Below are 22293 nucleotides of genomic sequence, written 5' to 3' on the forward strand. Positions count from 1 at the left end.
AAATAAACGAATGTAAAAGACGAATACAAGAACGATAAGAAATCGTATTCGTAAAGAGACATGGAGTCGAGATATGATCTCTTTCCTTAACTCAAAATATTCGCTCCGTTAGTGAGACGGGACTGTACGAATATAGAGTCCCAGGATACAACCATGGCAGACGAATCACGCCTCACTCGTGATCGCCCTATCGAACTATAAACTCTACGAAACACTCTCTAGACTTACGTTGAGGGATCTGGTGATTTTTGTTGCGTAAAAACTTAAAGAAAAATGAAGGAGGAGACGAGTTTTTAAAGAAGAGAAGACGAGCCATTTTCCGTAACTAATGCCGCACGTGCGCACGTTGGCGGAAATCTCGCGAGGATCTCTTTCCTTAACTCAAAATATTCGCTCCGTTAGTGAGACGGGACTGTACGAATATAGAGTCCCAGGATACAACCATGGCAGACGAATCACGCCTCACTCGTGATCGCCCTATCGAACTATAAACTCTACGAAACACTCTCTAGACTTACGTTGAGGGATCTGGTGATTTTTGTTGCGTAAAAACTTAAAGAAAAATGAAGGAGGAGACGAGTTTTTAAAGAAGAGAAGACGAGCCATTTTCCGTAACTAATGCCGCACGTGCGCACGTTGGCGGAAATCTCGCGAGGATCTCTTTCCTTAACTCAAAATATTCGCTCCGTTAGTGAGACGGGACTGTACGAATATAGAGTCCCAGGATACAACCATGGCAGACGAATCACGCCTCACTCGTGATCGCCCTATCGAACTATAAACTCTACGAAACACTCTCTAGACTTACGTTGAGGGATCTGGTGATTTTTGTTGCGTAAAAACTTAAAGAAAAATGAAGGAGGAGACGAGTTTTTAAAGAAGAGAAGACGAGCCATTTTCCGTAACTAATGCCGCACGTGCGCACGTTGGCGGAAATCTCGCGAGGATCTCGGAGGTGAGGCGTTACGAAACTTCCTCCGCAAGAACTTTTCTCGTTTAAACTTATCGTCAAGAAGAGAGACAGCGTGTTATTTTTAAACGAACTACGTGTTGTTTAAAATAAAATGCATGTCGTTTTTTGGGAATTAAATGGCAAAACTTTGAGCTTAACTTGGTCCAAAAAGAATATTCTTATCGGGCCGGAGGCCCTTCACCAAGACCCAAGACCCAAGACCCGGCCCGAGCCCGAGCCCGAGCCCGAGCCCAACGGCGGCGGCGGCGTGCGCGTGGGGAGCTCTCTCTTCCTCTGAGATGTTTAACCTCTCATGTCATGAAGACATATATATACTCCTCAAAATCAACTCTCCCAACCAATGTGGGATGTTGTTAACTTCATTTCATTAAAGCCAACAAGGCTTTTTATAAGAACCCATAGACCCATTTATTTTCACATTTTGCCATATATTATTTGAGCCATTAGGCTTAATAATTAGGCCCAACATTATAGACTTAAGAAGCAAGGAGGAAGAGAATACAGTACCTGGACCGTTCAGTAGCTTCACGAATGAGTGTTTCTTGAAGCTGTTGTCTGAGACCTTTCGCAAGATCTTCGTTCTCCTTAGCAGACCAATTCGTGCGACACACTGAAACTGGATACTCCTCTAGTGCCATCCTATAACTTGCAACACAAGGATTTTCTAATGGACCCAACGTCAAAGTAGATGTCTTTTCACTAGTACCCTATACAGAAACATTGTTCCATCAGTGTCAGAGACAAGGGCAATAGATCAGAGTGCATGTCCTTACCTCAGAGCTATCATGAGTCCTAGGCCTTCGTATTGAGATTAGTTCGAAACGTGGATCTTTACCCTGAGAAAACGCATGCTGCTTCATCCTCCTCTTGCAAGAAACCGCGAAACCATCAATAATCTTAACGTCTTTCTGAAGCTTCTCGTTCTTCTCAATCGTCGCTTCGATTTCTCCCAGTTTTGATCGAAGAAACTTCTGATACGCCCTGTTCTTCCTGATCGCGTCGACAAACGCTTGTGCTGATTCAGGGAAAGTACTTGAACTTGCAGAAGCTAGGGTAAGAGGAGGCTCGACGGAAGCTTCTAAATCCTCTGAAAAGCTTTCACAAGTATTAGACCTACTCAATATTTCGCTTGAAGGTTCATTACACGAGGCATGTACCTGCTTGGGAGAAGACTCATTCATCAAAGTTCCTTCCACACCTGCACAACATCAATCAAACAAACATACATTATATCATAAAGTCTTCACCTTACAGAGAGCAAACAAGCAAGTCACAAATGAGCTCACCTGAGTTTTCATAAGAAGAGAATCGCTTGCAAATAGCGAAAAGGGTTTCATCATCTTCGTCTTCTTGGTCCATGGGAAGTGCCAATTGTCTCTTAAGACTCCGAAGCATCTCGAAGTCGTCTTGGCTGTCTGAATCAGAGGGCAGTGATGATAAACCCATCGGATGATCCGGGGACGAAGCTAATTTGGTTTTGACGCTTCGAAGCATCTCGAAATCGTCTTCGTTTTCAGAATCCGACTGCAACACTCCGCCAGAATTGGAATCGGAATCGGAGACGATACATGCGCGTCTTAAGTCATCTAGATCTTCCCCGATATCGTCGTCATCAGAGTCGTACATGATTTCGCGATCCATCGCGTTAAAGAAATCAAAAGAACAAGTCTACAGGGCAACCGTGTAGGAGAAGAAGGAGAACGATCAAGGTTTTCTTCCTTGAGCTGAAAATTGAATTAGGGTTTTATATGGCGGGTAATAAAAAAAAAAACTAATGAGTCGCGTCGGATATTTCGACTTTTCTATAATGGGCTTAAGGCCCACACATTCGTATCATAATATACTCCAAACCAAATACTACAATTTTTCTGACCAAAAAGCAAGCACAAGGTTTATATCAGATAGTCGTATTTCCAATATTAGTATAACCGAGTAATAAAAGGGGAATGAGAACCTCATATACTGTCTACGTAGGACTCAAAAATCAGCCAATAAAAATTTTTTTTTTTTGCCATGTCACAGACCATTTCCGTGTTGGGCTTCTAATAATTTTTTGATCTGTTAACTTGAATTTACTTGGCCCGTTTAGCCTAATGAGAGAAAAAACCCTAGAAACGTGAGACGATGAACTCCAGATCCTTTTGTGTGTTGTTCTTCGTCGTTTCCAATTCTCTAACGGATTGTCGATCAAACGACACGATTCATCTCTGTGTAATCAAGCCTCCATTTATGGCTTAATTTCACCTTTTCCCTCTGAATTTCTTCATAACCATTTTTTTCTCCAGATCCATTTATCAAAAAATTGTCTATCTCTTCACCATTTCTTGGTTCCAATCAAAATCGAGAGAATCCTCTTAAGAAGCCGAATCCGCGATGAAACCCGATGGCAAATCCCCACCGATCAAACATACTGGCAAAACCGGTGTCTCCTCCGCCAAAGCTGTCTCCGACGATCCTACGTCGAAGAAACCAAACGGCAAGGCGGTTCTCCACTCCGACTCCTCCGCCAAAACCTGTGTCTCCTCCGCCAGATCTGTCTCCGGCGATCCTATGTCAAAGAAACCAAACGGCAAGGCCGTTGTCTCCTCCCCTAGAGCTGATGAAGTGGTGTTCTTCAGAGATGTCGAATTTGGACCACAAGAAGGCGAGTTAATGAATACAAAGACAAAACTAGCAGAGAGAAGGGTCGCCCTCTAACCCCACCGACACCGCCAAGCACGCTCCAGAACCACCGGATCTGATAACGGAGACAACTTCAACTGAACTCCACCCTTGCTGGTGAAGAGGGTACAGAGGTAAACAATGAGATGGAGAAGAGGAGTAGCGGAAAAGAGAAGTGCTTTTTTTTCTTTTTTCTTTTTTAACCTAGAGAGAAGCGAGACATTTATTTTGAGACATAGATTTGCCTTTTTTTTTGTTTGTCTCCTTTTTAAAAAAAATTACACGTTTTGATTTTTCTTAGAGTCAAATGTTGAGATTCCAAATGTCGTTTTTGCTGTTGTGAATTATAACCTTCGTTATTTTTGCAGATATCTAGCTTCGAGTTCTTTATGAATGGAACATCTAATGAAGACCAATGTGGTTTTTTTTGGGGCGTTGCCTCTAGAAATCATAACTGGCCGTTGAGCTATTGATACATATATACGGTAAAGCAATGTGATTTTGGGTAATAGAATCAAATAGTCGGAAAACTTGACATGCATATTTTGCAATAGTTTTCTTTTTGGAAAGGTCTCTTATTGGTTTGCTAATATGGTGTTTTAATTTTTTTCTCAGAAGCTATATATGTTTGTAAGTACTATATATCATCTAGTTTAAAAAGATGACTGGAACTTTGCATATATGAGTCTGTGCATCTGGAACTTCATCACTCTGCTTCATGGTTCAGATACAGTGAAAGTGGAGCGTAATAGATTATACACCGACAATTTATAGTTGTTTATGTGTCGATTTGAATTTAATTTTCTTGTTTTTTTGTTGTTGTTTGTATTGGCTTGATTTATTAGTTTTTTTCGCGCTATTGTGATGCAGATATTGATTTGAGAGTTTGGGAAACCACACACTGAACTCAAATCGTTAAAGTTTGTCTGAGAGACATAGAGAGAAAGATCTTCAAAAGGTTTGTTGTTATTTGTGTTGTATGTTTTGTGTTTGTGTTCATTTAAGGAAGTTCAATTTCATATGTCAGTTTATTTTTTCCGTTCACCCAAAATTTTAAGTTTTTAAGTTTTTGTTAGTTAAAAACAAGCCAATTATCATGAAAGTTTTCAGGTGTATTTATGCCGTGAATATTATGCATTAGTGTTCAGAATTTTTACTGCCACTTAGTTTATGGATCAGTTATTACATTCAGAATTTTACCGCCACTTAGTTTTGGATCAATTATTACATCATGTGTTCTTCACTTTTATGTTTTAATTTGCCAGAGCTTTGTAGACAACACCTTTTGTTTATACATAAGAACTGTGTTGCGGAATCTATAAATCAAGAAAATCAATGAGGAGAGGGCATCAATGGTTTCTCAGTTTGCTACGGAATCCACCTTAAGAAAGATCCTTGCTGCAGAAAAAGATGATGATGACATGCCTCCAATTGAAGCTATATTTGCTCCATTAGAATATGACCTTAAGCTTCCACAAAAAGAGTCATTTTACATGGCATTTATAAGGTTGATTGATTGCTCTCTACCTTCATATAGGGTTTCTATAAATTGATGAAGCCATCAACTGCTTTGTTTCTTCGTATATGGGGAAGTTCAATAAGATAACATGGTTTGGATCGTCTGACTAAATCAAAAGAACCTGCCGTACTTAATACTGAGAGGACCATTGAAGGTACCCTCCCAAAAGCAGACATGATTGATGATGTCCAAAACAAGAATAGTTCATGAAACAAATAGAAATATGTCAGGTTATGTAGTCATCATCTTATTTTTTGTGTGTACTCTTAAGTCTGAACACGCTAAAGATGAAAAAATTATAAGATGAAAAGCTATGAGCCTATGATGATCGACAAAAGGGCCAATAGTTAATAGCTGTTCTTTTGTACTTCCCAAAACCATTGTTCACTTAGGAACAACTATATGTTTCTCTATCAAACGTTACTTCATTAATGAAAATCATAGAAGAAACCCAAAATTCTGATAAGAATTAAGAAGATAGTTAAAATTATATATATACAATGACTTTACAACTTGAAAAGATTGGTAAGAGATACAAAAATATGTTGCTTTGATTCGAGATTTATGGATTAAAATAATTACTAGACCCTGACCCGCGCGCCAGCACGGATATGAATTTTTAGTTTTTAATTATTTATTTTATTAAATGATGTATTTGTAATATTTGTTCATATTATATTCATTAAGTAAATATTTTTTTTTTGCATCTTAAACTATCTATTTTTTTACGAATGTATGATATCATATAAAAAAAATCAGTATAGAGTTAATTAGATAATTTTAAAAACATAAATTTTTCATTCTTGTGCGATATCATATAAATAATGATCCGCCCAGTTAACAAAAATCATGATTATTTTATGTGTAGTTTTTTTATTTTGACCATTTCCTTATAACTATATTAAATTTTACATATTTTAATTAGAATATTTTAAATATCTTTACCTTTTTATTTGAAATGCAACTCAATATTTTATGATATTATGTCCAAATTTATTTAAGGATATTTCATTAAGGTAACTGAAAAAGACAAACAATAAAATAGGAAGTTTAAATTCATTTAAGCATATTTCATTAATGTAACTGAAAAGACAAATAATAAATTAGGCAGTTTTATTCGTTTTAGGATATTTCATAAATGCAACTGAAAAAAACAAGAAAAAAAAGAAGTTTAATTAATGAAGTAAAAACATTTTCAAATAGGTACTTTTCTTTTAATAATATAGATTTGCTTTTAAATGCACGAACAAAAGCTTCGAACTTCTTAATTAACTAGCTATTGATCCACCTTAGCTTATTATTATGTTTTCTTAACCACAAGGCTATTATTATGTTATAAGCTACGAACTTCATATTATGTTACACCTTAGCTACGGACTTCATATTATGTTATAAATACATAAAAAAAACAATAATCATGTATTGTTTAATTATATACATGTCCAAACATAAAACAATATTACGAAAGCTATATTGGTCACATATTTTAAAAGTAAAAATAAGTCTCCTAAATTAAATACATATAAGCGTAAATATAAAATATTTTAAAAAAAATTCTTACAAGTACATTTAAGGCCCAACCAAGGAAAAAAGTAAATGTAATGTAGATCTAGAGTTTCATCAACTCAACTATTCCAGCGGAAGCGGGTTGGATTCTGAGAAATGAGTATGGATGTTATAAAGAATCAGTTCAAGCTGCAGGAAAAGATTGTTTAAAATGCGTTTGAAAGTGAACATCAAAGAATTTTAATGGCGGTACATCATTGTTGGATAAGGGGTTATAGAATGCTAATCATTGAGAGTGACCGTAAAAAAGCCATATTAAAGAATGGTAATCCACTTTGGAGCTTATAACTGGATCAAGAAAATATGCTGGTGGGTGAAAATATTTGAAGATATCTCATTTATTTGGACGGAAAAAAGATAAATTAGGTGGCGGATCTTTTGGCTAAGACTAGAATTCCGAATGACAATTTATTTGTATGTTATTACAATATACTTATTTTAATTGTTCATCCTCTTCATGAAGGATTATGTAAACTCCACATAAGTTTAATAAAAGTAGTCGTTATAAAAAAATTATGTATACTACTATTTTTTACATTTAATTAGATATTGATCCATCTTAGCTTATTAAAAGTCCAATACCACAAAAATAAAAACTTATCTATTATGATACGTCAAAAGTGTTTTCAAATAAAACTATGAAAAACCTTTAAACAAGAAAAAACACTTTCTTTGAATTTAATTACTTTCAATATAAAACAAAATCAACAATTAAATATAATAAGAGATTATATAAAAATAATACAAAAAAATCAACAATTAAATATAAAAAGCAACTATAGAAAAGCCTCAAAATAAAGTAAAGAAAAGCCTCAAAATAAAGAAACACAAAAGATATGTATTGAAATAAGAAGGCATTAAGAAAAATATTACGAATATAATCGTTAGCGAGTAAGGCATTTTCGACCAGGATACGTCTATTTCTTTGAGATTTTTCAGCATATGATGACACATATAATTTTTGTTTTATGGGATACCTTTAACATTTTAAATTTAATATAATTTCATAAAAAATTAGTCTCGAAAGAAGAAAAAAAAAACAGAAGGTGCCTCTTTGAATTGATACAAGATGACATGAAATATTTACCTATAATTGAGCCTACATTTAAAAAATAAATAAAACAGAAGGTGCCTCATCGTTATTATCTGCTTTACATCCAAGTTGAAGTGCCCCCGTTTAAATTAGTTGATCTAATATCTCATTTTTCCTTTGTCTATCAATCAAAGTAGACATAAAACCCAATAGACTATAATCAAATTGGGCAGTGGCAATGATATTCTCAGGTGATATGTTCAATGCAGAGAGAAGTTTTCAAATCATAATTTTATCTATCAGATTAATCTATTAAGATTTTGATGAAATTTCAACATTACAAGAAAACACTTTGAATATTATTTGGTTTAAGAAAAATTAAAATATATAAAACAATTTTTTTAAGACGGCATCATTTAAATTATGCGACCACGCCATGCATTGCATGAGATATTTCCATGCAATCCATTTACTCGATCTGGTCTTTAAAATTAATGATGAACTAGTTAATGGGTTTAGATGGTGTCTGTAGAATAACATGAAATGTTTTATGATTGGTTTGAGAGAATGTCCTAGGAGTTTATCGGCACTTCATGAAAGAACAAGATGGTCATTGGTGTGCTATGTCCACATGTGCAAAATATTCTCAAAGATGACTGAAATTCTTGAGTGTTTGGATGCGTTCAAGTTGAGTTTATACTATGTTTACAAGCTTAGAGATCAGTTTGAACTCTTTTGTATTTGTTTTACGTGCCAATTCATTTGCTAAAAAAGGTGTGAGCAAAGTGTCATATATTTTATTATAAGTCATAACTAATCGGTAGTAGGAGGGTTTTAATTGAGTTGATTGGATTCTTTAGAAGATGAGAAATATTTCAATAGAATTATTTGGGCCAAGACCCAAGACCAAACCAAAACCGAACCGGCCGCACAGAGTCAGTGCACACACGTGGGGAGCCATCCTTTCTCCTGGAACTGTTTAATTCATGATAATAGAGACGCATATATATATTACTCCATTTCCTCCTTCCTGGTCGATGTGGGAGTCTCCCACTCTTGCCATTTCATTTAATTGACATGTCATATGGTCTCCAGCCCATCGTCATTTTGAATTCACATTTTAATAAAAGCCTATGGCTTTTCTTGATCCAACAAAACTAACGGTTAGTTTTGTTCCCCAACAATATATATGACATGCGATTATAGACAGCATCGCGTAGACAAGCAAACCAAGATGGTAACACAACCTGGAGAAGCAATTACAGCAAATGACATTGTAAAAGGGACATTTGTGAAAAAGAGAACCATTTCAAATGGCATCTGTTCCAACTAACTATAAATGCTCCACTGATGTGAAAGAACATATATATATTGTGGGTAGCATGGAATAGGGATTGCGTTAGACGAATCAGAATAGAAGGTTTGGTTAAGAGTCGAGCGAGCCTTGAACTACAATAACATATTGTTTTCAAGTTTCAAAACTGGTACTTGACAAACTGTATATAAAGAAAAAGGAGACCAAAAGATTAGGAAACTCATCATCCTCTTTAGAATTAAAGTGCTTAAAAATTGTATAATACTAAAACCGATTTTGATGTGGGCTCGCGGGAAAGAAAATCTCGAACCTAATAATTGTATTTGTCTTGAGAGTTTCCAAGATTCTTTCAAGAGTTTGTGAGGGAAAATAATAGCTTGCGTTCCCTATTCCGCCAGAAACAATCAGGGTCGGATAATGATGTCACTACAAGGAAACATGCGAAATCTGAAGGTCATATTCGTTGGAATTTCGTCGGAATGGCCATATTCTGACGACATTCCGACGAAACCCGTCGTCGGAAATATCTAGTCAGAAAAAAAAGTTCGTCGGAAATTCGTCACAAATTCCGAAAAAATTCCGATAAGTACCGACAGACACTATTCTGACGGATATTCCGACAACATTTTTCATCGGAAGTGTTTCGTCGGTAATTGGTCGGAATATATTTCCGACAGATGCCGTCGTCGGAAAAATGTCCGACAAAATTCCGACGATGAAGCTACTCCGATATTCCGACGACACCTGAATCCGTCAGAATTTCCGAGAGCCCTTATCCGTCGGAATTTCCTAGAGCCCTTATCCGTCGGAGTCCGTCGGAAAACTCCGACGGACTATTTCGTCGGAAATATCTGACGGACTATTTCGTCGGAAATATCCGACGCATCATGTTCGTCGGAATATTCCGACGTTATTTGCCGTCGGAAATTTCTGACGGAGATAGTTTCATCGGAATATTTTTTTTTTATTATTTCGAATAATTTAATTTTTTTTTTTTATAAATCAATAAAAACTGAAATTAAAAATAATATTATACAAAAACGTTTAACATAAATTAAAAAAAAAAAATTTCAAGTTATTAAACATACATAAATTAAAAAAAACATTTTCAAGTTTTTAAACAAAAAAAACTAAAATTCATTGGAATTCGTCTGGGAACAAACGCTTCATCTTGTCAATGATCTCGTTGTTGGTCTTCTTCTGATCCACCAATTCCGCAAGAATTGTAACGTTCTGCGTCTCTAATGCTTCAATCCGCTCATCCTTGTTCTGCAGCTGCTCCATGATCATGGGATCTATGTATGGAGTTTGTGAAGAAGAAGGACACGAAGACGCACGACGAGCCAAACCGACCAAACGTTCTTTTTTCTTTGGAACCGTCTATATAGGAAAAAATTAAATATTAGTAATCAAATTAAAATAATAATGAAAGGAAAATTAAAAAGTTACATGTTCCACCATTTCGTTGATTTGAAGTCGGCAAAAGTTGGTGGAAGCTGCCGTAGAATCGTCATCAGAGTTCGTCGGCTGAGAAGCTAGGAGTTCTGCTTTTTTGGTTTGCACCAAATCAATGACATCTCTGATGAGAGAATCCTGAATTTCACCTGTCTTCTTGTTAGTATATGCTTCCCTCATGACATCAACATGATCAACGGGATTACCGCCATTTGCTTCAACCTAAACACAAAGTTAATCAATAAATATGTAAAAATATTAAAAAATATATTTTAAATAAATAGAACTTACAAGCTGATCCTCCTTAGAAGACATACTGCAAGCCCCGAGGTTGTGGACAAAAACACATTTCCCGCCACGATCACTGTTGCAGTTGGCTGCATTTTTGGTGGACTTTTCCTTAGTCTCCTGCTTCCCCCAATGCACTTGCAAATCCTCCCAAACTTTGGTGTTGATATTCTTCGGTATCTTGCCCTTGAGCCATAGTTGCTTCCACTCATATATCTGGTTCGTATAGGACTCCGCGACCTTCTCGTGGAAGGCCAAACGAACAGTTTCGGTATGCCCAGACTCCCATTTGAATTGTTGCTACAAAAAAACCAAAATTAGTAAATAAATAAAAAAAATAAAAGTAACAATTTTTTTTGAAAATTAAAAGATTACCGCAAAATTACGGAACCATATCTTCTTTTCTTGGGAAGGCATCACACTGTAGGTCTTGTATCCTTTGCGGAGCATGGAATACATCATTGCATTAATGCAGACAGTAATGTCATTGTGTGACTTGTTGAACCTTAAAAAAAATCAAAGATTAAGTTAAAAAATGAAAAAAAAACAAAGATTATATTAAAAAAAAAAGAAGAGAAAAGTTACCACGTAGTATATCCTAGTGGTTGGGGATGGAGCATCTTGAGATGATCTCGACCAGGTTGTCGAACCAATGTCGCAACTGGCATGACACCGGGCTCATATCGAGTAGATGGATCCCGAGGTGGAGCTGCAGGAGGAGGAATCAAATTTTGCTCCTGCGATGATTCCGATAAATGGGAACTACTCCCTGAATGAACTCGCTTCCGGGGTATGGGACGACGCTGTGTTGCTGGTGGTCTATCAGGACCGTCAGACCTACAAAATAAAATCCGACAAAATTAGTCATATATATAAAATGAAAAATATTATAAATGTTTATAATTCTTAAAATCTAAATATAACTTAAAAAAATGTTTCTAATTTTGTAACAAGTTCATATAAACATATATACTAATACTAGTAAAATACTTTTATATCATTTAAATGTTTATAATCCCAAAAAAATAATAAGTTTTACAAAAATGTTTATAACTTTGTAAAAACGTTTATGTATATTAAAAAATATATATAATTAAAACGTTTTATATATATTAAAAATTATAAAAACGTTTTATAAATATATTTCACATATACAAAAAGTTTTTATGTAAATAAAAAATTTATATAAATAATTATAATTCTAAAAATCTAAATATAATTTTTACCAAAAATTAAAACGTTTTATATATATTAAAAATTATAAAAACGTTTTATAAAATGTAAATAAAAAATATATATAAATAATTATAATTCTAAAAATAGAAATATACATTTTACCAAAAATTAAAACGTTTTATATATATCAATAATTATAAAAACGTTTTATCAACGTGAATTCCGTCGGGATAAACTTCGGAATAGACGCGTCACTTTTCTTCCGTCGATATTCGCGTTTATTCGTGTTTATTCCGATGGAATTCTGACGGAAGAAAAGTGACGGGCAGTGAGAAATATACATATTATTAAACCATTATTATTTAAATAAATATATTGAAATACCTGATATGCTTGAAGCGAGAATGAAAGGATCATAATATTGAAGTTTTCTTCGCGAATGAACCGATGTAACACCAAATGTATCAGTTTCCACCCCTCGATCTGGAGTGTTGTCATACCAATCACAACAGAATACAATACACCGCAACCCAACCATACCGGGATACTGAATTTCCAAAATATCTTGTATGTTGCCGTAGTACACATCGTCCCCGGATGAAGACAAAACACCAGCATCATAAGTTTTCTTTGAATGGCCTTCCCTTCAGAATGCATATCCTCGAGTTGTATATTTTGGATATGATTTGACCACATAGTTTGGTCCCCGCACAAATTCGAGTATCCAATCATCGAACACTTCCCCTCTAGCCAAACCTTCAGTCACCTATAAATAAAACATGTCAGTGGTCATAGCGGTGATAAATTATTTCATTAAATATATAACTAATTTTTTGTACATGTACACTCACATAATTAAGAAGCCAAACGGCGAATCCTTCATGTCTGAGTTGTTGAAGCTCCTCTTCTGTGGCGTGTATGTAAGTCAACCGCAGCTCTGCCATATAAATACTATACAAAAGTGATGTCATTAATTAATCTACAAATAAAATTTAATAAACAATATGACCTTTTAAATGAAATAAAATTATTTACCTCATATTTTAGAAGATCTTCACAGTTGGTGAGCAAATATGTATGCAAATGAGCGTGTTCCCTCTCAGTAAGTTTTTGCCTCTTTGGTTTTTCACTAAGTCGTCCAATTTCCCTGAACATGTTTGGAACAGTAACATAATATGTTGCCCTTTGCCCTCCATCATCATGCCGAAAAGGTTTCCGTTTTTTGTCTGCACTTCTGATGGAAAGTAGTTTTCAGCAAAGTTTGTTGTTTCCTCATTGATCACGTGTGCGACTATTGAGCCTTCCACCTTGCTTAAATTTTTAATCCTTCAGATGGTGCATAAAACGCTCAAAAAGATACATCCATCGGTATTGTACATGACCACCAAGTTCCAATTCTCTTGCGAGATGAATAGCAAGATGTTCCATTACATCAAAAAACGAAGGAGGAAATATCTTTTTGAGGTTACACATGCTCACGGGTATGTTATCCTTTAAATTACTAATACCATCCGCGGTGACGGATCTAGTGCATAAATCACGGAAGAAAGCACTTATCCCTGGATACATATATAAAGAAAAAAAACATTTATAAGTACCTACAAAACATAATAAATTAATTGAATTGATAACCAATTAAAATATTAAAATATAAAATGCCTGCAATTGCTTCATGAACATTTTGTGGCAATAGTGCGGAAAAACAAAACGGAAGGAGGTGCTGCATCATTACATGACAATCATAACTCTTCAAGCCAGTAAATTTTTCTTCACTTTTGTCAACGCTGTTATGCAAATTTGACGCATAACCATCTGGAAATATCACTTTATCTGTAATCCAATCAAAGAACTCCTCCTTTGCAGCTGCAGCCAACCGGTATATGGGAAAGGAAGCCGCACCGTTCTCATCAACGTGAAGTTCAGAACGATCACAAATATCTACTAAATCCAGTCTTCACTTCAAATTATCCTTCGTTTTACCTTGGAAGTTAAGAATTGTGTTCATCAGATTGTCGAAAAAGTTCTTCTCAATGTGCATGACTTCTAAATTATGCTGCAACAGATGATCCTCCCAATATGGCAGATCCAAAAAAATTCTCTTTTTATGCCAATTGTGTAGTTCTCCAACAGTGTCGATTCGAATATTTTCATGTCCACCAATGTCTGCGTCCTATCTGCACCAAAATCCCTTAACTGCTCCGACAATTTTTTTCCACTAATTTCTTCTGGTGAACTGTCAAACACCTTCTTGTTCTTCGTAAACAAAGTCCTGCTTCTACGGTATGGATGATCGGGTGGTAGAAATCTTCTGTGACAGTCAAACCAACATGTTTTCCTTCCGTGTTTTAGCTGGAAAGCATCTGTGTTATCTTGACAATGTGGACATGATAGCCTCCCATGTGTTGTCCATCCAGATAACATCCCATATGCTGGAAAATCACTTATTGTTCACATAAGTACTGCCCGCATCCGAAAGTTTTCTTTGCACGAAACATCGTATGTCTCAGCACCATCCGCCCATAGTTGTTGCAACTCATATATCAGTGGCTGAAGAAACACATCAAGTGATATCCAAGATAAATATTTCTTCTCTCTTGGGCAAATTCTGGATATGTTGATTGAAAATGTTTCCAAGCTTTTGCATCTGAAGGATGTCTAATCTGACCATCTGTGGAGTGCTCTGCATGCCATCTCATTGGTTGGGCTGTGCGTTCAGACTGATATAACCTCTTCAGTCTTTCTGTCAAAGGCAAATACCACATCCTTTTGAATGGCACTGAAACTCTTCCCTTTGTTTGCTGATAACGAGGTTTCCCACAAAATTTGCATCTATCCCGGTTCTCATCCGCTCTCCAATAGATCATGCAGTTGTCGATGCATACATCTATCACCTGATACGGTAAATCAATACCCGCTACCAGTTTCTGAACCTTAAAGTATGAACTCGGTGCTAAATTATCCTCTGGTAGAACACCTTTAACGAAATCAGCAATCGCATCCACGTACTCTTCAGCCAAATTATAATCTGTCTTAATACCCATCAATCTAGTTGCAGATGATAAGGGTGAATGACCATCTCGACAACCTTTGTACAAAGGTTGTTTTCCTGCATCCAACATGTCAAAAAATCTCCTAGATTCTGCATTGGGTTCTTCCCCTCTATAATGATCATTTACCATTTGCTCAGTACCTACACCGTAATCTAATTCCGTCCTTGGTTCTTCTAATCTAACCACAGGCTGAGGTTCGCTAGTACAACTATATTCATAACCAGTTTCTCCATGTAGATACCAAACCTTATAACTCTGTGTAAACCCTCTCATATATAAATGAGTCCAAACATCTCATTCCCTTATAACCTTATTATTATTGCAGGAGGAGCATGGACATCATAACATACCGGTATTTGCTTCCGGTTGTCATTGAACAAGCGCCATGAATTCGCCAATACCTGCCATGTATTCCTCCGTAAGCAAATTGGTGTTTGGATCCAAATGTGGTTTATCCATCCACGATCGATGATAATTTCCATAAGACATAATTATTTTTCGGATTTGTAGAGAGCGAAAAGAGAAAAAAGAATGAACGAGGGAAATGTGGTGTGGGGAGGTCGCATTTATAGGAAATGTTCATGCGACACTCCGACAGATTTCCGACCGAATTCCGACAAACATAACAAAATTAGTCGGAAATTAGTCGGAATTGTTAAACGGTCAAATATTTCGTTAGAATTCCGTCGGAATCCAAACGGTCAAAAAAATGTCCGTCGGAATTTCGTAGGAATTCGAACGGTCAAAAAAATTTCCGTCGGAATTTTGTCGGAAATGCATCGGATTTCTAAAACGGTCAAATTTCTCCGTCGGAATTTTGTCGGAATCCGAACGGTCAATATGGGCGTCGGAATATTTTCGTCGGTAAGTCATCGGAGTTCTTAACTGTCAAAATGTCCGTCGAATTTTGTCGGATATTTCGTCGAAAATTTTCGACGAAATACCGACGAACACAAAATATATGGTTCGTCGGTTTCTCGTCGGAATTTCATCAGAAGAAACCGACGAAAGTGACGTCCGTCAGAATGCCGTCGGAATGTGGCGTGTTTTCTTGTAGTGTGTTGTTGTGCAGTGTTATCCAAAAACAAACCGGAAAGCTATCGAGTACGAGAGCTTAATGAGAAAATCGGATTTCATGGACTGTTGAAGCAGTGACGGTCATGGCACCAGAAGTAGTAGTTTGGCACAGAGTTGGTGTAGAGCTGCTCCACAGACATATTATTCAGTTGTCTTGGAGTATACGAGGCGAGACCCTTCCATTCTCTTGTACAATCTCATCGACGCAACACAGTTCTCTGATGGCGTGTGCCTCTTCTCAAGTTGGATATCGTAACTGCGAGAAACAGCTTCTATCCCATGATCAATCAAAGTTTAAAGCATCCAATAAAACCCAAAAGGAATAACTTACCCGAGAACTGACGCGGTAAGGTCCTTAAGTGCGTGACTTACAAGATTTGTCTTCAATAAAGGCACGTAGTGTGTTGTGTCTCTGAGGTGAAGCAAAAATATATTAGTGACAGAAAGAATAAAAAGGAAAAAACAGACACAAGGTGGCAACCATGGGTCGGTCGGGCTGTATAGTATCTCATCAAAAGTCTAGGATACTGGAGTTGCAAGCGACTCATATCATGCCTAAGGTACTTTTTAATTATGAACTGTGAAATATAGAAATATTAGTGGTCACTAGCTACGAGAATCTTAAAGAAAGATAATATTTAAATTACGTTTTTAGATGATGTAATGTATAATCCTAAAGTACGTTTTAACTATGATCTATTGTTTTTTTTCTCACTTTCTTTTGACAGATAAAGAAAACTCAGATACTGTATCAGCAATTTTTGGGATTAAATCTTTGGCATCTCAACTTGGATGTAAAGCAGAATATGATCAGAAAGTTGAGAAGATCTCTTGAGCCAAAAGCTACCATAACATTTAGAACATGCACTGCATGAAATATTTCCATGCAATCCATTTATTCGATCTTCCAAATCGATGTCTTTTAGATTAATGATGAACTAGTTAATGGATTTAGATGGTGTTTGTAGAATAACATTAATATTTTATGCTCAGTTGAGAGAATGTCATAGGAGTTTATCGGGACTTCATGCAAGAACTGGATGGCATTTGGTGTGCTATGTCCACATATTGTGCAAATTTTTCTCAAAGATGACTGAAATTCTTGAGTGTTGGGATTTAAACTATGTTTACATGCTTTGAGATCGGCTTGAAGTCTTTTGTATTTGTTTTAGGTGCTAATTCATTTGCTAAAAAAGGTGTAGGCATAGTGTCATCGATTTTATTAAGTCATACTAATCGTTAGTAAGAATATTTTAATGGAGCTGATTGGATTCTTTAAAAGATAAGAAAGATTTTAATAGAATTGTTTGTTATACATTTTGATTCTTATGATGGATTTTTATGGAGTTCACTGTAATTCCAAATCGACAATTAAAATAAAAAGATAAACAAAACCATATTAGTGTGATTCTTCAACATAATTGCATTTATATCATTTACAATGTCTATTGAAGTTGTAATACATCAGCTGAAATGAGCTATAATTGAGCCTCTGCAGCAAATTTGTTGTCTAAGATCTTTGTATAAACATCGAATCTATTGACTTGGATCTTTGAAATTGAAATGAGTTATAATTGAGCCTTTACAGCAAATGTAGAGAGCCAAAATAACACACAAGAAGACAGTATCAATGAACATAATGCAAATTACAACACATGCCAAACTCGATAAGATGACTTCAAGCATTTTGCATTATGAACATTACTATAACATATAAATAATGTACGCATACAAATATAAAGATCATTTTGAAATATACAGCTTTTGATCCAAGACTTGAGCCGTTGAAGATGCAAGATGATGATGCTTATACGAGAGTTTCACCATCCTCTCGGATTTGAAGCGTAGGGATTTGACCATGGTCAACAAAGTCAATCTTGCTTAGCCTCCAGAGAACACAAAACTTGTGATGGCAGCTCTTCTTGTTTTTGAGCCTGTTGTCATATACCAATATACAGAGTTTGAATCTTGTTGTATTCTTCAACATCAAAAGATCCTCTAGGCTCTAGTTCGGTTTACAAATTAATACTTTATTTATGAAGTTTTGCTCATTCTTCAATCGATCTCTGAATGCTTCAAGTCCAGTCCGCGAGATATATCTGAATCTATGGACATCCAAATCAATCCCAAAGTAGTTTGGACACTGTGGAGGTGTAAAAGAAAACTCTCAGTTAGGTGCCAAAACACATCTTGTGTGTGTTAAGAGGTTAGTGTTGTTCTAAAACCTTAAAGAAGTTGTGTTGAGGACTAGAGATAACTGTTTTTTTCATTGTAAGCTTGTACAAGATTCTTTTCAGTTGAGCTTAGAGTTAATAAGAGGCTATGCATGGCGCACTTCCTTTCTTAGGAGGCAAGCTCAATGATTTCATCACATCACTTCTCCCAACCGGATCTCATGTACACCAAACGAAATTTTACTTAAAAAAATACTACAAAGAAGCGGAATATAACGAACTTGGTCAAGATAGACACTCCACAATTCTGTTTAGCTTTTCTTCTTCTTCTTCACAAATATTTATAATCCTCAGTATCCAGCCAAACAATGCTAATAATGCAACAAAGTTATCCCATCCATTTCAAACAGCAAATATGAGCAGCTCATATTACACTATTATCATATTATAAAACCAAGTAAATGAACGGGAGACATCGACATGTCAACTGGATTGAACTCCCGTTCAGATAAATCTAGTAAGAAACATTATGAGGAAATTTGTTAGCTTTCATATGCTCCAAGTGACTGAAGGCTTTGGGTTCAAGATCTTGAGAGCATCCTAATATACATTTCAAAATCAAATTCACTTTTAATACAAATCATATATCCTAAAAACAAAAATGGAATCTCAAATCTTTTACTATAAAACAGCTAACCAACAACTTCTTCAAGAAGTTTCATTATGGCACAAGATCATGTTGTTTGGTTCTCTAAGGAACCTCTAAGAGAAGAATCAGGTGATGAAACAGAGAGACAAGACCGTGCAATCTTGGCCTGTTTGTCTTTGTTATAGGCCTTTTTAACATCGTTCTTCAGCTCCTTATATCTCATCCTCTTCCACCTCCTCTCTTTCACCGAGCCTTTCTCAGGATGCGACATATCAGGTATGTCCTCGTCCATATAGTCATCCATGTACTTGTCCAGAACCTCTGAACAAGATGGAAAATACCTACGACCAGTCTCAACTGCATTATCAACAGTTTCAATATCAATATCAATCAGTCAGAGAATATGAGTTGAAGAGAGCTTAAAAAGGGTGAAAAGGCCTTAAGCTTTTACCTGTTTTCATGAGTGCTTCCATACGAGTAAGCAGCCTTTTAGTTTGCATATAAGGCGTCTCATTCAAATCAACCTGAGTCAAGTTTCCTGTTGCACCATTCGAAGGCGGCGGAACAGGAAAGCCTGTGAACTCACTAGTCCCTTCAACATTAGCAATGTCCATAGCTACATCAGCTTCTGTTGGAAAGAACAACTGAGCAAGCCCCACTGCAAACAACCAGCACATACAGTAAGAGTCATCAACATTAAGCTACAACATACATAGGGTCAAGTCACTACCTCGCTTTTCTAAGTAGAGAAACCTCATTTGAAGATCCTCAGGCATAGAATGAGAACAAGTAGGTGTATCCCCACCTCCACTAGCCAACGGATTCCTTCTAATCTCCCTCTCCAAAATATCAATACACAACCGATCTTTACTAGCTTCATCCCCCTTTGCATTTTTGGTATAATAATCCTTAGGCCTAGTCATTCTCCTGCATATATTAACCGCACTGCGTCCATCAAACGTGAAGTCAGAAGCATTAGCTCCTTTCTTAAGCAGCGATATGATAATCGACGGCTCTCTACGCATAGCAGCGTAGTGAAGAACCGTGTACCCCCTCGAGTTTCTGTAATTCACATCAGCCATGTCTAAAGCCAAAACCTCAGCCACAACTTTGGGATCACTGTAGGCCACTACGTAGTGCAGACCGTTGGCTTGGTCTAGAGTTGTGTCTGACTCGGTCAAAAGAAGCTTCACTAGCTCCACATCGTCTGAATCCAACGCCTTGAGTACTTTCCCCGTTCTCTCTATCAATTTATCAGCCACCTCGTCTGTGTTCGTTGACTTGACTCGAAGCTTCTTGATTTTCTCAGAGACTTCGAGAGGAAGCTCCTTCTCGATGTAGAATCTGTCAAGATCTGATCTGGCGACTCTCTCTACGCATTGGTCAAGAAGCTGAGTTAAGTCGCAGTGGAACGCGACTAAGAGGATTGGGAGAACGTTCTCCACTAGTGACTTCTCAACGTAGTTACAAAGCCTCCTCTGCAGACAGACACATTAACACATTAATAAAACAAACATTGACACATCTAAAACGAATCAAGAACAATAATCTCAGACCTGAAACGATGAAACCAGCTCAGTGATTTTGAACGTATACGAAGCATACATCAACTCAACAGCGAAATCAATTGCGGGTTTACAAGAGTCATGAGCGCAGCCGGTATCAACGCAAGTGGAAACCTCAACAGGGAAAGGCTTCAGCTTCCCAGTGTAGATGTAATTCAAGAAATGCAAGAACGCCTCCCTCCCCACGTGTCCATGAGGCAGCAGATCTTTGATATGATACTTTGGTTTCTTCTTCTCCTCGCTCTCTCTATCTTTCTTGAACAGCTCGAAGAAAAACTTGCTCCTGGCAGCTAAGACGCATCTGTGAACACCCACAGCGTGAGTCTCTCCTTCGAACGTGATCTCCGCGTCGGTGTAGTCGCAGTCTGAGCTGGTGAGGAGCTGCTCCAAGTCGGTGCTGAGCTTGGCTAGACTCGCGGCTTCGAGATTGGGAGATGATGATTGGTGATTGGTGACTACGGAGGGATTAGATAAGTGGGAAGAAGTGAAGCTTATAGATGAAGATGGCTCCATTGCAGTTGCAGCCGCCATCAAAAGGCTCCGTCTTTGTTTAGAGATACAAAACCCTAACTTTGATTCCAAATGGCGAGAATCATCTGTGAGCAAGATCAATAGATACCAAAACAAATCAACCCACGAAGAAAAGATCAAAACTTTATGAAAGAAAAGAACAATACCTTAGAGGAAGTCAACGACGATGGCTGATGGAGGAGGAACCCTAATTGAATCTTCAACAAATGAGATAAAGAATTGAAAGAAAATAAAATCACAGATCGGATGTAAATTTGAACAGGTGAATATAGTCGATGAAGATTTATGGATGAAGAGAGATCTCAGGACGAATAAGAGAAAGAGTCAGAGGTGTTATCTCTATCTAACGGTGGAGAATTAACAAGACTGGTCTTTTCTTTGTTAAGAGCAAAACAAAACTCAACGACTCTTAAGTTTACATTGTTCTGCAGAAATAATGCAAAGAGCCAAAAGAGAGACGGAACAGTAAAGTCTTTTTGGTGACAAGATGACAATTATTTTGAGTCATGAATCATATGATTTATTATCTCCTAATTTGTCACGACGACTTTTGACTTGTTTTGAAGTGAGTCGATGACGTCGTTGATGACGTCAGCTTTACAAAATATACACAAAAGGAAAAAGTAAATTGATGATATTTCAAAATAGTCGATGTTTTAGTTAAATGCACAAAAATTAAGATATTCCATCTTTTATCTAAAAAGTAGGATTAAAAATATAAAATAAAATTAATTCAGCTAATCATAAAAAAAAACTATAAAACATCATTGGTCATACAGTTTTCAATAAAACTAAAACTAATATAAAAAAATCAAAATATCATGTATTTTAAAACATCAAAAACTCTCCAAAACATCATCTATTTTGAAACAGAGAAAGTAATAAATTTGGAGGACCGGACCGGACCCCTTCTTAGTTTATGTTATAATGTAGAAAAAAGTCTTACCCAAAACTTTAAGCTAGGTTTTATTTAATATTTTATTCCAAGTTTGTTGTGTCTTATTTGAAGAGCATGAATAATGACCAAGTTTTACTTTCGTAAGTTCTTGAAAGATAAAAATGTATTAAATATTTTTAATTCTACATAGTATATATACTATTCGTTCTTTGCTTTGTTTTAAGAGAGGACAATCCAAATTCCAAACATCTATATCAGACCATGGACCATTCAACGAAATGATCATATATGGTTTATGAAAGTTTTTCCTTATGATGAGTATACGACCAAATCCGCGTGAATTAATCTTTCTTGTAAGATATG

At 36.3% G+C, this 22293-nt stretch overlaps 2 protein-coding genes across 2 annotated transcripts in view; both read right to left on the reverse strand.

Moving 5' to 3' along the window:
• Window positions 1–2614, reverse strand: part of LOC106330545 — a 6972-nt gene extending 4358 nt beyond the window's left edge. The window contains exons 1-3 of the mRNA XM_013768997.1: window positions 2260–2614; window positions 1747–2171; window positions 1481–1680 (exon numbers count right to left, since the gene is read on the reverse strand). Coding sequence (XP_013624451.1) covers window positions 1481–1680; window positions 1747–2171; window positions 2260–2614 — 980 coding nt within the window. The remainder of the gene's footprint in view (window positions 1–1480; window positions 1681–1746; window positions 2172–2259) is intronic.
• A 16186-nt stretch (window positions 2615–18800) lies between these two features.
• Window positions 18801–21526, reverse strand: LOC106315075 (regulatory protein NPR4). Its single transcript, XM_013752849.1, has 5 exons — window positions 21179–21526; window positions 20493–21097; window positions 19667–20414; window positions 19388–19594; window positions 18801–19293 (listed from the first exon to the last, which is right to left on the reverse strand). The coding sequence occupies exons 2-5, from the start codon at window positions 21030–21032 to the stop codon at window positions 19022–19024; spliced, it is 1767 nt and encodes a 588-aa protein (XP_013608303.1). The 5' UTR covers window positions 21033–21097; window positions 21179–21526; the 3' UTR covers window positions 18801–19021.
• Window positions 21527–22293: the final 767 nt, after the last annotated feature.

This window comes from Brassica oleracea, chromosome C1 (assembly GCF_000695525.1).
Source record: "Brassica oleracea var. oleracea cultivar TO1000 chromosome C1, BOL, whole genome shotgun sequence".
Lineage (NCBI taxonomy): Eukaryota > Viridiplantae > Streptophyta > Magnoliopsida > Brassicales > Brassicaceae > Brassica > Brassica oleracea.